The following is a 13478-nucleotide window of genomic DNA, read 5'->3' as shown; positions in this document are numbered from 1 at the left end:
TTACACTTACTAGACACGGGCATAAGTTAGTTATTTCTGCATATCGTCTCCAAAGAGTTAAAAAATCTTTTATGGGTTTGGGTGTACTCTTCTATAACAAGATCCCCAAGACTGTGATGGACCTGCCAATGCACAACTTTAAGCAATGTGTTAAAAAACATTTACTTAGTCGAGGTTACTACACTATTGATGAGTTCCTTAACGACAAAGGTGCTTGGAGGTCATTGGATCAGCTTCCACCTTCACACAGGAAATAAAACTATAAGAAATTATAATACTGTATGACTTTTTCTAAGAGCAACTGTTGAGTTTCTTGCCGGTATCTTCTCAGCAGAACCTGCCTTCCGAACCGGTGGTAGAATCTTTACAAATAGTCAACTGACGTGTCAAAAGTGCTTGTAAACTGAGCCTTATTGAAATAAATGAATTTTGAATATAAATTTGAATGAAACTCCACATGACTAGAATCTTTTATTATTCACATTTAAGTAAACATACCAATAAAAAACTAAATCTTAGAGACTTATTGCATAATTAGTTAGGTACTAGTTGGACGCAAATGGAGATAAAAGCAAGGCCCTGATTAGTGTTTAAATATTCACTAGAGGTGTTACATGACAGGTAGATAAGGTTGCTTGCGGTATTAAAATGGACTAAACTTAAATATTAAGTGTAGTCAATATACGCGAAGAAGAATATAATGGCTTTGGCTGTCTATGGGGTATACATACAAGTGTTAGACAGGTGCGTTGGAGTGTAAAACTGACTGTTTGTTTGTGTGTTTCTCTGATAATAAATGATACTTCACATTAGTTGTCTCTCCACTGCACTCAAAACCAAACAACAGACTTCCCATATTAGATTTGTTATCGCCGCGTTGCAACGACTTGCGGTACGGACGGCTTCATTGTGCTCGTGGCGTTCGAGCCGTCCACATCTCTTGTTGTGTAATTCTTTATGGGTTACTTGAGATAGACCGGGAGAGTGACTTGAGTGGAAAAGGGGAGTGTTTGTTAACAGTCAAAGGCACCTTTAACCCTACACACAAAGTTCACAAGTGCGTGACTTCACTCAAGGTCATTCTCTGCCATTCTAGAGTCTTATTTTGGTTACAGTTTAATTTGTTAATTAAGTTGTCCTGACAAATGTTGTGAATCATTTGTTTAACATTAGTTTCTTATTTTTGTAATCACTCCTGAGTCTGCTAAAAGATTGTTTATCATCAACATTATCAGGCCTTATGGAAGAAGGGGATATGAAGCTCTGACCCACCATGCTGATCTAACGCTGGTCGATGGGATTACGATGAAGATAAATATCAGATAATGAGTATCCAGGAGTATCTTCGTGAACTTCTTCTTCGTGATTTTTCGTGATCCTAGCAGATTGACTATATCACTAATGAGTTTCTTATACATTATAGATTACTATCGAAATTGCTTATATTAACAGCTACACTATTATCAGTATCCAATAAATGGCATTCTTCAAAATCATTCCGTTTCTCATCAATCTTGTCGAAATTATTCTTACATAAAAAATCATTGTCGCAAACGAAGTCATTCCGCGCATCCTCTATAATTGACTCATCAAAACTTGAATCTCTATATCGTTTATCACTTTCGTTGTGATAATTTTGAAATCTTTCAATCTCAAAATCAGGGGAGATAGTTTGTCCTTCACTCACTGCTTCTTTACCTAAAATATCTTCTGGTTCTATAGACGTTTGGATGGAATTTGGCATTTCGTTGTATGGTCTGTTTTCATTCTTAACTTCATACTTAACTTCGGACATGTCTAAACAATCTCTGTTATCTAGAAGCGGTTTAATGTTCATTAGATTAAAGTTAGGCATCATTCGTGTATCCCAATGGTGTTGCGGAACGTTTTCTGACGTGGAAGCTTCGAGATCTAACTGTGCTTCATCTCCTAGCTTTTTGAATGATCCCAAGTTGTATTGTAGTGGTATTGAAAACGATGGTAGGTCGACTTGAGGGTTCTGTCTTGTGGGTAATGCTGATATGTGTATGGCTGGCCCGGGTTGTTTTGATTTTGATGGGTATCCAGGTTGGTTTGAATTTTCCGCTAAGCTGATGATTTGTGATGAGGAAACTGGAACACGAAATATCACAATTATTTGTTGTGGGTATAATTGTTATATCCACTAAAAAGAATCTACTGAAAAATCTTAAATTGATTACTAAGGTTATTCCAATTTCTTTATTTCTTGAGAAAAAAACTGATTTTTAATTTAAAGTTGATTTTTAACGATTGGATGTTACGATTGTACACAATTAACCGTAAATATGAATAATTGTTTTATATCTTAATAACTACACAAAACATGCCCAAGCAGAGGTGGCATAATGTATAATTGATTTATTTTCCTGTTCTTCTTAAAACCTCAAGTTAAGTTATCCTGAGAATGCTCCGGTTTAAGAGCAAAACGTTGGGGGATTTAGTCACAGTCACACTCCTGGATTTTATTGGTAAAAATAGAAAATAAACTAATTATTTACTTTCATAATTAACTTTCGCAAAGTAACGCATGCTTCTATTTAATATTTGTTCATAGGTAGGTACATTTTTTATGCAGCTCATAATACTATCTATGTATATGATCCCGTATCAACAATACGAATTACTATAATTTTGTATTATGTATTTCTAACTTGACAGGGGCATGTACCTCCAACTTTTCAGTTATGTGCATTTTAAGAAATTAAATAGCCCGTGTCTCAAACGTTGAAGGAAAAACATAGCGAGGAAACCTGAAAATTTTCTTAATTTTCAAGGTGTGTAAAGTCTGGCAATCCGCATAATTTGGCCAGCGTGGTGGACTAACCCATCTCATACTAAGAGGAGACTCGTACTCAACAGCGAGCCGAATATAGGTAGTTATTAGTTAATGATGATGATTTCTAACTTACCGGGTATGGTGATGAAGTCTCTCATTTCTAACGCAAGTGCTGATGGTGACCGAGGGTCTGGTGACCTGGTCTGTCGAGGTGGATACTCGCAACCAGCCTTTTGTTGCTTCCGCCATTTTGCCCGACGGTTTTGGAACCAAACCTGAAATTTGGAAAAGAAAAATGGTTATGGGCTTGAATTTTTTTTAATGAGAAATAATACAATAAGGATCCTATCCTAAGTTATTAGGATGAGATCTTTATTGTATTCAATTAGTCATGCCCACATGTGTTAGAAAATTAAATAAGAAGGCATTTGTATTAACGGATATGCTACATTATATGTTACAAACAACCTGGTTATAACTGTAGTGTTGTCAATATACGTAGGTACCATGACGTATAATGACGAGTAATTCTTTGTTCTTAAAATTAAACTAAAATATACGAAACTAAACTAACATAAATAAATAGATTTAAAAACGTATATTGACATAATTCATAAATGAAGTTATGTCAATATCCGTATACATAAAATATTGATGTTTGACTATATTTTGTTTTTGTTGTTTATTACTTTGGTAAGGTATAAAAACGTGGCTTCATGGATGAGGCGAGTTCAGTTTTTGTGATTATAATCGAAGAGTTGTGTTATTAAAGTGGTGTATTTGTGAACCTCGAGTTTCTTTTCTCGCCACCCCTAACACATTTAATGGTGGCAAGAATACTGACTGGATTTCCGCGTTGGACAGTCAGGCTGATCCTTTGCGCAAATAATGAACCAGCCATTACTTCACCAGTCGAGGCAACTAGCCGCATGTGAAATGATTCGGAGAAATAGGATTTATTCAATTGAAATTCAATTAATGATCCAATTGAATTTCAATTGATTAAATCCTCATTAGTAATAACATTTTTTTTATTCTTTACAAGTTAGCCCTTGACTACAATCTCACCTGATGGTAAGTGATGATGCAATCTAAGATGGAAGCGGACTAACTTGTTAGGAGGAGGATGAAAATCCACACCCCTTTCGGTTTCTACACGACATCATACCGGAACGCTAAATCGCTTGGCGGGACGTCTTTGTCGGTAGGGTGGTAACTAGCCACGGCCGAAGCCTCCCACCAGCCAGACCTGAACCAATTAAGAAAAACTCAATCGGCCCAGCCGGGGATCGAATCCAGGACCTCCGTTTTGTAAATCCACCGCGCATACCACTGCGCCACGGAGGCCGTCAAAACGGTATGGGCTGGAAGTTTTTTTTATTGAAAAATAATACAATAGGGGACTAGGGGTCTTATCCTAAATTACTATCCAATTAATCATGCCCACGTGAAATGGTGGCAAGAATATTGACTGGACAGCCAGGCTGATCCTTTGCGCAAATAATTAACCAGCCCTTACTTCACCAGTCGAGGCAACTAGTAGCCGCATGTGAAATGATTCGGAGAAATAGGATTTATTCAATTGAAATTCAATTGAAGATCCAATTGAATTTCAATTGATTAAATCCTCATTAGTACCGAGTATTTTCATATTTAATTTATTCTAACTTTTTTTTAAGTTGAATCCTCATTAGTATTAACTATTTCCATATATTAATTAATTGTACCTTTTGCTTATTCATTTAATTAATTCATACTCTAAATCTCAATAGCTCACACCATCAATATTAAAATATCTAATACTCTCAGGAAATTCGTGGAAAATATGGAAATAAATCGGCTAATTGATAATTAAACAGTTCAGTTGAACAATTTTTATGATAAACTTGTAGCAAGACAGAGTTTCCTCGAAGATTTATTAATAGAAAAGGCGTGCCATTTCCTTATTCGTGGAATTTTCGAAACTTCGAAACAAATTAACCAATACGAAAATGAAAAGTTTTATTAAAATATACACTTTCAAACTTAGCATTTTTATGAGGTAGTCTGAATTGTTTGATATGTTTTTGTGCTTGACTGTGATCACTCCTGATGTTAAGTGACATTTGATAATTATATTTTCATATTTTAGTTATAAATAGGTATTTTCTCACAGTTTAAAGTAAAATAGTCCTAATTACACAGGACAGTTAAAGTTATTGGTTTAGTGGTTAACATGTTTAGCTAGGCATGAAGTCTTGGGTTCAAACCCTGCGTTGTGCTATGAAAAAATTGGATATCTAAAATATCTCGGTTTTTACTCGTTAAACCGTTGCTTCGATTACGATCGTTATGGAGCAGCGTAGTGGGTCTAAGCGCTTAATCCCTCACTCTTATAAGAAAGAGGAGGTTTGAGTCCTAGGCCTGTAGCCAAGTGGCGCGTAGATTCTCTTTCTACAATCTCTAACGCTTCGAAAACTAGAAAAATGTATGGGAATGACGGATCCAATCGACAACTTGATCACGTGACCTGTCGTTAGCAAACGTTATTCCATATATTTTTTAATTTTTAAAACGTTTGCGATCGTAGAAAGAGAATCGACGTGCCACTTGGCTACAGACCCTGGAGTACATCCGTTTCTCTTTTCTTTCGTCCTTCTTTCCACTATTCCTTTTATAAACTAGCTTACAAGAACATAAGGAACGTCTATTACTGGTTTCTAGCAGTTCGAAATTAAATATCTCAAATGGTGAAGGAAATGTCTCAAATGGTGTAGGAAAAACATCGTGAAAAACCTGAATACTTAAGAGTTTTCTTAATTATTTAGGTGACAATGCACACGCACAGATTTAAGAAAATTCTCAGGTATGCAGGTTTCCTCACAATGTTTTTCCTTCACCGTTTGAGACACATAATATTTCTTAAAATGCACAATAAACTGAGAAGTTGGAGGTGCATGCCCCGGACCGGATGCAACCCACACCCTCCGGTTTCGGAGGCAGAGGTCATATCCACTGGGCTACCACGGTGAGCCAAATATGGGTTGTTAATGATGAAAATGTTTACCAGTTTGAAAGGCAAACAAGTCTCTTGAAAACTCTTACCTGAACTCTGGCTTCAGTGAGGTCTATCCTCATCGCGAGCTCCTCTCTGAAGAACACGTCAGGATAGTGGGTCTTGTGGAAGGCAGCTTCTAACTGTTCTAGTTGCACATTTGAGAAGGTAGTCCTGCGAAAAACCCACGAATTAACAAAAGTTTGTTTGGGTCTTTTTTTATTATTAGTATAAAAAGTATTATTTTTAGCCTATACTTTCACACCAAAGCAGCAGTTAGTTACATTTATGTGCACATTTCTATATTTTTTTTAATTACCTGTATCTTCGTTGTTTTCTTTTTGGAATATCGCTTTTGGAGTCTGGAATAAAAAGAAACAGTTCTTAGTTTTCAAGTCAAGTTACTTAATGATGATGAAGATGAAAAGAAAACCCAGATACTGGAAAATGGTCATCATACAAATATTTTCCAAATGTGGACATCGAACCCACGGCCTAGGATTTAAAAAGTAGGGTCACTACCGATTGCACCATTCGGCGTCGTAATGGTCACTCAAATTCAGTCCCTTTTTAAAAACTACCCAAGTTTCCAAGAATCGGGATCTCTGATAGCAGACCTTGAAAAAACAATAAATCCGCCTCTCTACTTATCTTATCTTATGTTATGTTAAGTTAAGTTAGGTTTTACTTTGTATTTACAACATCCTCACAGGGCTCCATTTGTAATAATTATGACATTTTTTCCATGACATGTGTTAAATATTGTAATGGAAATGTAACTTAAATGAATAGATAAAATAAAATAAAGCAGATCAGGGCCTGTAGCCAAGTGGCAAGTCGAATTTCTTTCTACGATCGCAAACGCTTCAAAAATTCAAAAATGTATAGGAATGACATTTGCTATCGAAAGGTCATGTGGTCAAGATCTGTCATTCCCATACATTTTTCTAGTTTTCGAATCGTTTGCGATCGTAGAAAGAGAATTGATGTGCCACTTGGCTATAGGGGCAGATAGTATCCAAGCAACTTACTAGAATTAGGTGAATATTCTTCATCTTCTTCGTACTGCTGGCTGTCACCGGCGTCGTCTGCCGCCTCCGCTGGTGTGTACGACTCGCCGACCTCAGTGTCTGGTCGCTCGCACAGAACTGAACCCGGACCAAGCCTGTAAAATGTTTAAGGATTTCATCATCATCATAGGCGTATATAGTGGGATCGGCCGGGGGTATATAGTGGGAATGGACCTGTGCCCACCCTAGGATTCTAGGGTACCGACATGGAATTATATTATGATACTAATAATAGACTTGAAGTCGGGAGCCAGATCCACCCAAAGAAATAATCCTAGGTACGCTAATGAATCATCACATCAAAGTCAAAAATAATTTATGTCTAGTAGGCTTTGTTCATAAACATTTTTTGTTAGGATCATCAGCCGAATAAGGGTTGATAACGATGATGATTGTTATCAACCCTTTCGGCTCACTGCTAAACTCGAGTCTCCTCAGAATGAGAGGGGTTAGGCCAAGAGTCCCGTTTTGTTAGTAGTGATTCGTTCGTTATCAGCCCATATTCGGCTCACTGCTGAGCTCGAGCTTTCTTTCAGAATGAGAGGGGTTAGTCCACCACGGTGGCCCAATGCGGATTGGCAGACTTCACACACGCAGAGAATTAAGAAAATTCTCTGGTTTCCTCATGATGTTTTCCTTCACCGTTTGAGACACGTGATATTTAATTTCTTAAAATGCACACAACTGAAAAGTTGGAGGTGCATGCATTCGAACCCACACCTTCCGGAATCGGAGGCAGAGGTCATATCAGCTCACAGGTATTTGTTAGGATATTATTGTGATAAGTAAAACTGAAAACCTGAAATTAAAGTTACTAAGGTTCTGAGAGTAGCGCTATTTATCATCATCATCATCATCATATCAGCCGATGGACGTCCACTGCAGGACATAGGCCTTTTGTAGGGACTTCCAAACATCACGATACTGAGCCGCCTGCATCCAGAGAATCCCTGCGACTCGCTTGATGTCGTCAGTCCACCTGGTCGGCCAATACTGCGTTTACTAGTGCGGGGTCGCCATTCCAGCACTTTGGAACCCCAACGTCCATCGGCTCTTCGATCTACTTATACTCCGAATATAAAATGCTCTTACCCATTGAATAGGTTCGGTATGTTGTAGCAGAAACTTGTGGTGGGTGATACGTCATCATTCAAGATGGCCGCCGAATCGAAGCCTGAAGTGCCCGCACCAGCCTCTCGACCATCTAATGACTCTTCCATCTGTAATTAGTTATTACTGTCTTTTCTATATCAGATGATAACAAATTTCAATCATAATAATACTGATCATTGGACCGAAACGGCTAAACGTGCTTTTTAAAGAACTATCCGACGCCTCACGGCTTTATCCGCGTAGTTTCCCTTAAAATCGGTTTAGCAAATACAGAGATTATCCCCTACACTACCACAAACCGCACCTCTTTATAATACTATTATAATTACATCATAAAAGTAGAGAATTGTCAATTTTGTGGACGTGTTTATTTACCACTATGGCTATTTTTATAATTGTTTCATTACGTTCTATATAATAAAAAAGTAATTGAATAAAGATTACCTTATCTACATACATATTATTTTTTCTGTTGAACAATAAGCAAAGCAACTAAGATCTCACTCAGAAGGTAGGTATATAGCTAATAAATAAATAATCAATAACAATTACGAATGATTACCGAGAAGCTACTGCAGCAAAATACTTCGATAGGTGCAATAAAGTCTTTGCAACACTAAGGTACCGCAATAAAAACTGAAAGATCTTAGGTTCGATGCTCGCTCTAAAGACTTTTTAAAGTTTTAAAAGACATGGCCTGATCTTTATTGTGTTTTTCAATGTACAGATTTAATACACAGCTAGGTAGGTAACTAACTAGTTAACGATACAAACTATATGGCGGAATGGATTATTATAAGAAATATTATTTTCTAAACTGGTTCAGGTCTAGCCTGGCAATGGGTCTAATAACAAAGATTAGCAGATAAAAAATTTCTAGCCTTGAATGTGATGATGGTGAAAAAAATTAAAAATCTTGCTATCTATTAAGATCTGCTGTGATAGTCTTATTATGAGTTATTAACGCAATAATAAATTAATTTAGAGCCATGCTCGATGTACACTGTTTACTATTACATACAAAGGAGTGAAGTTAGAAAATGTATCTCATTTCTTAACTTATTTATTAATGTCATAACTAAGTAATAAGTAATTAAACTATGTTCTGAATTTCGTAACGACACAAATAGTTTGTCTAACTATAAAATATTAATATTTTTTTGTGTCCACAATATAAAGTAACCGAATATAAAGTGGACCGATTATAAAGTGAACCGAATATAAAGTTGACCGATTATAAAGTGGACCGATTATAAAGTGAACCGAATACAGTGAACCGAAAATAAAGTGAACGAAATAATTTCGGCCCAATTCCCGTGTTTTATATAAATTCTAAGCTTATAAATCAAATTTTATTATTTTTAAATATTTTAAATATTTTCATTGAAATAAGAAAAAGTTATAATAATTAATATTAGGTGTGAAATTACTAGTTAGTTGGTAAACAGTGCACTGCATGGTTGAAGTATTGGTATATTTATTTATTTTTATGTCATTTATTAGCAAGTAGCAAATCATATTCGGCTTACTGTAGAGCGCGAGTCTCCTCTTAGAATGAGAGGGGTAAGGAATTAGGCTAATATAATCTAACACGCTGGCCCAATGCGGCTTAGCAGACTTTACACACGTAAAGAACTAAGAAAATTCTCAAGTATGCAAATTCCTTCTTGATGTTTTTCCTTCACGGAATATATAAACATTACATTTATTTATTTGTTTAAGTATCGATTGTATTTTTAAGTCTATTTTGGAGGCTAAATAACAATGCTCCCCTATCCACCCGAGGAGTTAACCGCATCCATGTTTGTTTTGAAACTGTACGCGGAAGGTGATTGACCGGAGCGATGCACGCGGGCGAACTCGCCGACGCTTAAATTGAATTAAATGCCTATAATTTAGTTAAGTTTATTAAATTACTACTAAATGAGGATAATTCGAGTTTTCCCTTTACAACTTGGAAGACAGTTTGGTCGGCGCGCTCGGTGATGCGTCGCGGTTGTGTTTTTCGCGCCAAAAGTTTGACATCTGTCAGCGTTGATAACGACAGTTTCCGCCGGATGTTGGTTACTTGATTTTACTTTTTTATGACAGATAAAGTTTTGTGAAGTTTCTTATTGTTTTTTTGTGTGCTTTGTGATTTGAACTATTTGAATTACCTGAATCTTATGACAAAACGATACCATAAGTAATCAAATGAAGATTTTGTGAAATTTGACTATTTACCTTTAGTATTATCTAGGTGCCTACTGCTTTTAGTGATAAATTGACTTCTTATAACACAAATAAATGACCAATTTACTTGAGCGTACTTTATTGTATGCTACCAAATTGAGGTATTGTAAAGTATTTGTAAAACCTTAAATTGTCAGCTTTACTGCAGTATGTAATAGGTACTCCTTGTTCTAGTTATCTACTGCTTTTAGTGATTACATTTTGACTAGATTACAATTAATTCTACCTGTATCTATCTTCTCATCATCAAACGACCCACGGCATGTAGCAATGTGGCACGTCGCTTCTCTTTCTACAAACGCTAACGCTTCGAAATTTAAAAATGACGTATGGGAATGACATTCACTACCGACAGGTCACGTGATCAGTTATAGATCGGATCTGTCATTTCCATACATTTTGTTAGTTTTCGAAGCGTTAGCGTTTTTAGAAAAAGAATCGAATTGCCACATCAGACAAGATATGAAACTTAGACCCACCACGCTGCTCAAATGTGAGTAGGCGAGTCTGTGTCACCTGTGTTTAATTTTATCAATTTAAATAAATTTTATTATTTACCAATAATAGATTTATTTATTATTTATTATTTACAACTGTTTGTTGTCTATAGAAATCTAGTTATTGTATATGTTAATTCCAATTTGTGTTTATTTTAATGGCTTATGTTTGTATAGTACCTGGCTGTGTGTCAAAAAATATATAAATTCTAAACATGCGAATGTTTTGTAGGTGGTAGTTAATAAATATATTTTTTAATGTTTATTGGGAAGCGACTATTGTATTAAAACTAAACTAAAATACTTGTAACCCTTTCTACAGTGAACGTTATTAAAATAACGAATTAGCATAAAATGTTAATCAAATCGATTTAATTAATTTAGATCCTTATTTCACCAACGATGATTTTATCTCCACCAAGAAAATGTATTGTCAATAATAAATTTATTTTATCACAATTTGGTTAGTTATAATAATATAATAAAAAACACGGCGTTCGTAAAGATGTAGGTATTCTTAAGTCATTAGTGCAGTTTGTAAGTGTAAGGAAATTCTGCGAAAATCGATAGATCATCTACGTTATAGTTAATACGATTGTAAACTATTCAAACTAATAAAAATATATACGCAAGAAATGTAACTACCTATAAAACAAAGGTAAGTATTTCAACACTCTTTAGTAATATAATTGTAGAGTAAGAACTAAGTATCTTGACTTATTTAGTAACTCATCTCTACATATAGTGTATTATCTATGGTTACACTTACAAACCAAGCCGCCAAGCCAACTTTAATTATTTACACAAAATATTTTTTTTATTTAGTATAACAACGATAAAATCCAATTATCAAAAACAAAATTTTCATTTATTATGTTTTTATTAAAAAGGGAAATTTTTTAAAAATAATTTTATTGGGTACATAATTGATTAACTAAGAAAAAATAAGATTTTACGCAATACTAGTTAATAAAAATGTATAACACTAGAAGTCCTCTTTTAGATAGGTAATAAATAAAATTGTTTAAACCATTAAGTTTTGTATATATATACATATCTCGTACATTTCTTTATGTACAATAAAGTTTTTAAACAGATAATCAAAGTCCAACTAAAATATAAACAAGCATTATTAAAAATAAATTAAGTTTTTAATCAAATTACGTAAGCTTGGCAGTTCAAATAACCAAGATACATACTCATACGTATATCGATTACACACTACGTTAAGCATCGCGTTTGATTATAATTTAATTATAATATAATTGAATAATAATAATTAACATAACTGTAATTTAATAAAATGGCTGCTCACCTTATATGCTGTTACTTTACGTTGGTTTTTCGAAATGGAAAAAAATCGCGCCGAAGGCAGCAACTATAGTCACGTGGTCGCCCGTACTGGAGCGAGCGGGCAGCGACTGGCGGTATTAGAACAGGGAAATGCGTGGAGTCGCCATTGATATATAAATATTTTTTTTTAAATCAATTGCTGAGTTTTTGATAAATATGCTTTATAAACAGATGGTGGAGCAACTGTTCACATATGGGCTAGGTGATTTAAAATTGCTTGTAGAAGCCTGCTTGATATAAATTAATTTGAATAGATACTTGAAAATACCTAATATTAATTCAATTTTAGGTAAAAAATGTTGTGATATTGTAAATTGACTAATGATTGCTGCTTATACTTGATCTAGTAACTATAAATTCAAAAACTGCAAATTTCAGTAAAATTCACAAGTCGTTCAAAATCTATAAGTAGACCGATGGGCGTATATTTTATTGATTAAAAGTGCTTTAATATCTAAATAGATTAACAATGCCACTGTAATCATAGTAGTTTAAGGCCTACAGAAGGCTAACACTGATCATTAAGTAGGAGAAAAAAAAAACAATTCTAAATGTCTACCTTAGATACCTACCTTGGCGTTCCAATCGGCTCGCTAAAAAAACTTAGTTTTCAAAGCCTTTTTGTAAGATTCCCAAAAGACCATACCTAACTGACCACCACTATTGTCGTGGTATACACATAAGAAAGCTTTGCTCAAGAATTTGTTATGGCCAGCGCACACGGCAGTGGATTTTTTTACTAATTGATTGTAATACAATTGGATTAGTGTAATTATTTCAGTAAGTAAAATTAGACGTAAATAGGCGAGATTTAGAGATGTAGACTAGCGAACGCCCGCGACGTCGTTCGCGTGGAATTCAGTTTTCTACAAATCCCACGGGAGCCATGGTTTTTTTGAAAAGTAGATTATGTGTTAATCCAGAGTAAAGTCTATTTCCATTCGATATTTTAGCCAAATTACACTTACACACACACTTTCGCCATTGTAATATTAGTTTAATACTCACCGTATTGAAGAAAGTTTTTTTCTTTGATGCTATTCTTGCTTTTCCTCCCAACACACCGGAATATAGATACTTACATACATGCGTTTTTCTGTCTTTTTTTTTAATTCTTTACAAGTTAACCCATGACTACAATTTTTCCTAGTGGTAAGTGATGATGCAATCTAAGATGGAAGCGTTCTAACTTGTTAGGAGGAGGATGAAAATCCACACTCCTTTCGGTTTCTACACGGCATCGTACCGGAACGCTAAATCGCTTGGCGGTACTTCTTTGCCAGTAGGGTGGTAAAGACGTACCGCCAAGCGATTGTGCTGGTGGTCAGCCACGGCCGAAGCCTCCCACCAGCCAGACCTGGACCAATTAAGAAAAGCTCAAT

General features: G+C 35.2%; 1 protein-coding gene across 1 annotated transcript; it reads right to left on the bottom strand.

The window, feature by feature from the left end:
• Positions 1 to 458: 458 nt before the first annotated feature.
• On the bottom strand, positions 459 to 12239 carry LOC112046545 (paired box protein Pax-6-like). The gene is made up of 7 exons (XM_024083213.2): positions 12059 to 12239; positions 7994 to 8121; positions 6863 to 6996; positions 6151 to 6193; positions 5882 to 6005; positions 2931 to 3072; positions 459 to 2112 (listed from the first exon to the last, which is right to left on the bottom strand). Exons 2-7 carry the CDS (start codon positions 8119 to 8121, stop codon positions 1418 to 1420), a joined length of 1266 nt encoding a protein of 421 aa, XP_023938981.1. The 5' UTR covers positions 12059 to 12239; the 3' UTR covers positions 459 to 1417.
• Positions 12240 to 13478: the final 1239 nt, after the last annotated feature.

This window comes from Bicyclus anynana, chromosome 25 (assembly GCF_947172395.1).
Source record: "Bicyclus anynana chromosome 25, ilBicAnyn1.1, whole genome shotgun sequence".
NCBI classification, from domain to species: domain Eukaryota; kingdom Metazoa; phylum Arthropoda; class Insecta; order Lepidoptera; family Nymphalidae; genus Bicyclus; species Bicyclus anynana.
This window is presented reverse-complemented; position numbering and strand designations above follow the sequence as displayed.

Excerpts from the sequence above, each read along its gene's own strand:
- LOC112046545 (XM_024083213.2), bottom strand. The coding sequence starts at position 8,121 with ATGGAAGAGTCATTAGATGGTCGAGAGGCTGGTGCGGGCACTTCAGGC. Across the intron at positions 3,073-5,881 it reads TCACTGAAGCCAGAGTTCAG|GTTTGGTTCCAAAACCGTCG; the intron begins GTAAGAGTTTTC and ends TCCAAATTTCAG. Across the intron at positions 2,113-2,930 it reads AGACTTCATCACCATACCCG|TTTCCTCATCACAAATCATC; the intron begins GTAAGTTAGAAA and ends TTCGTGTTCCAG.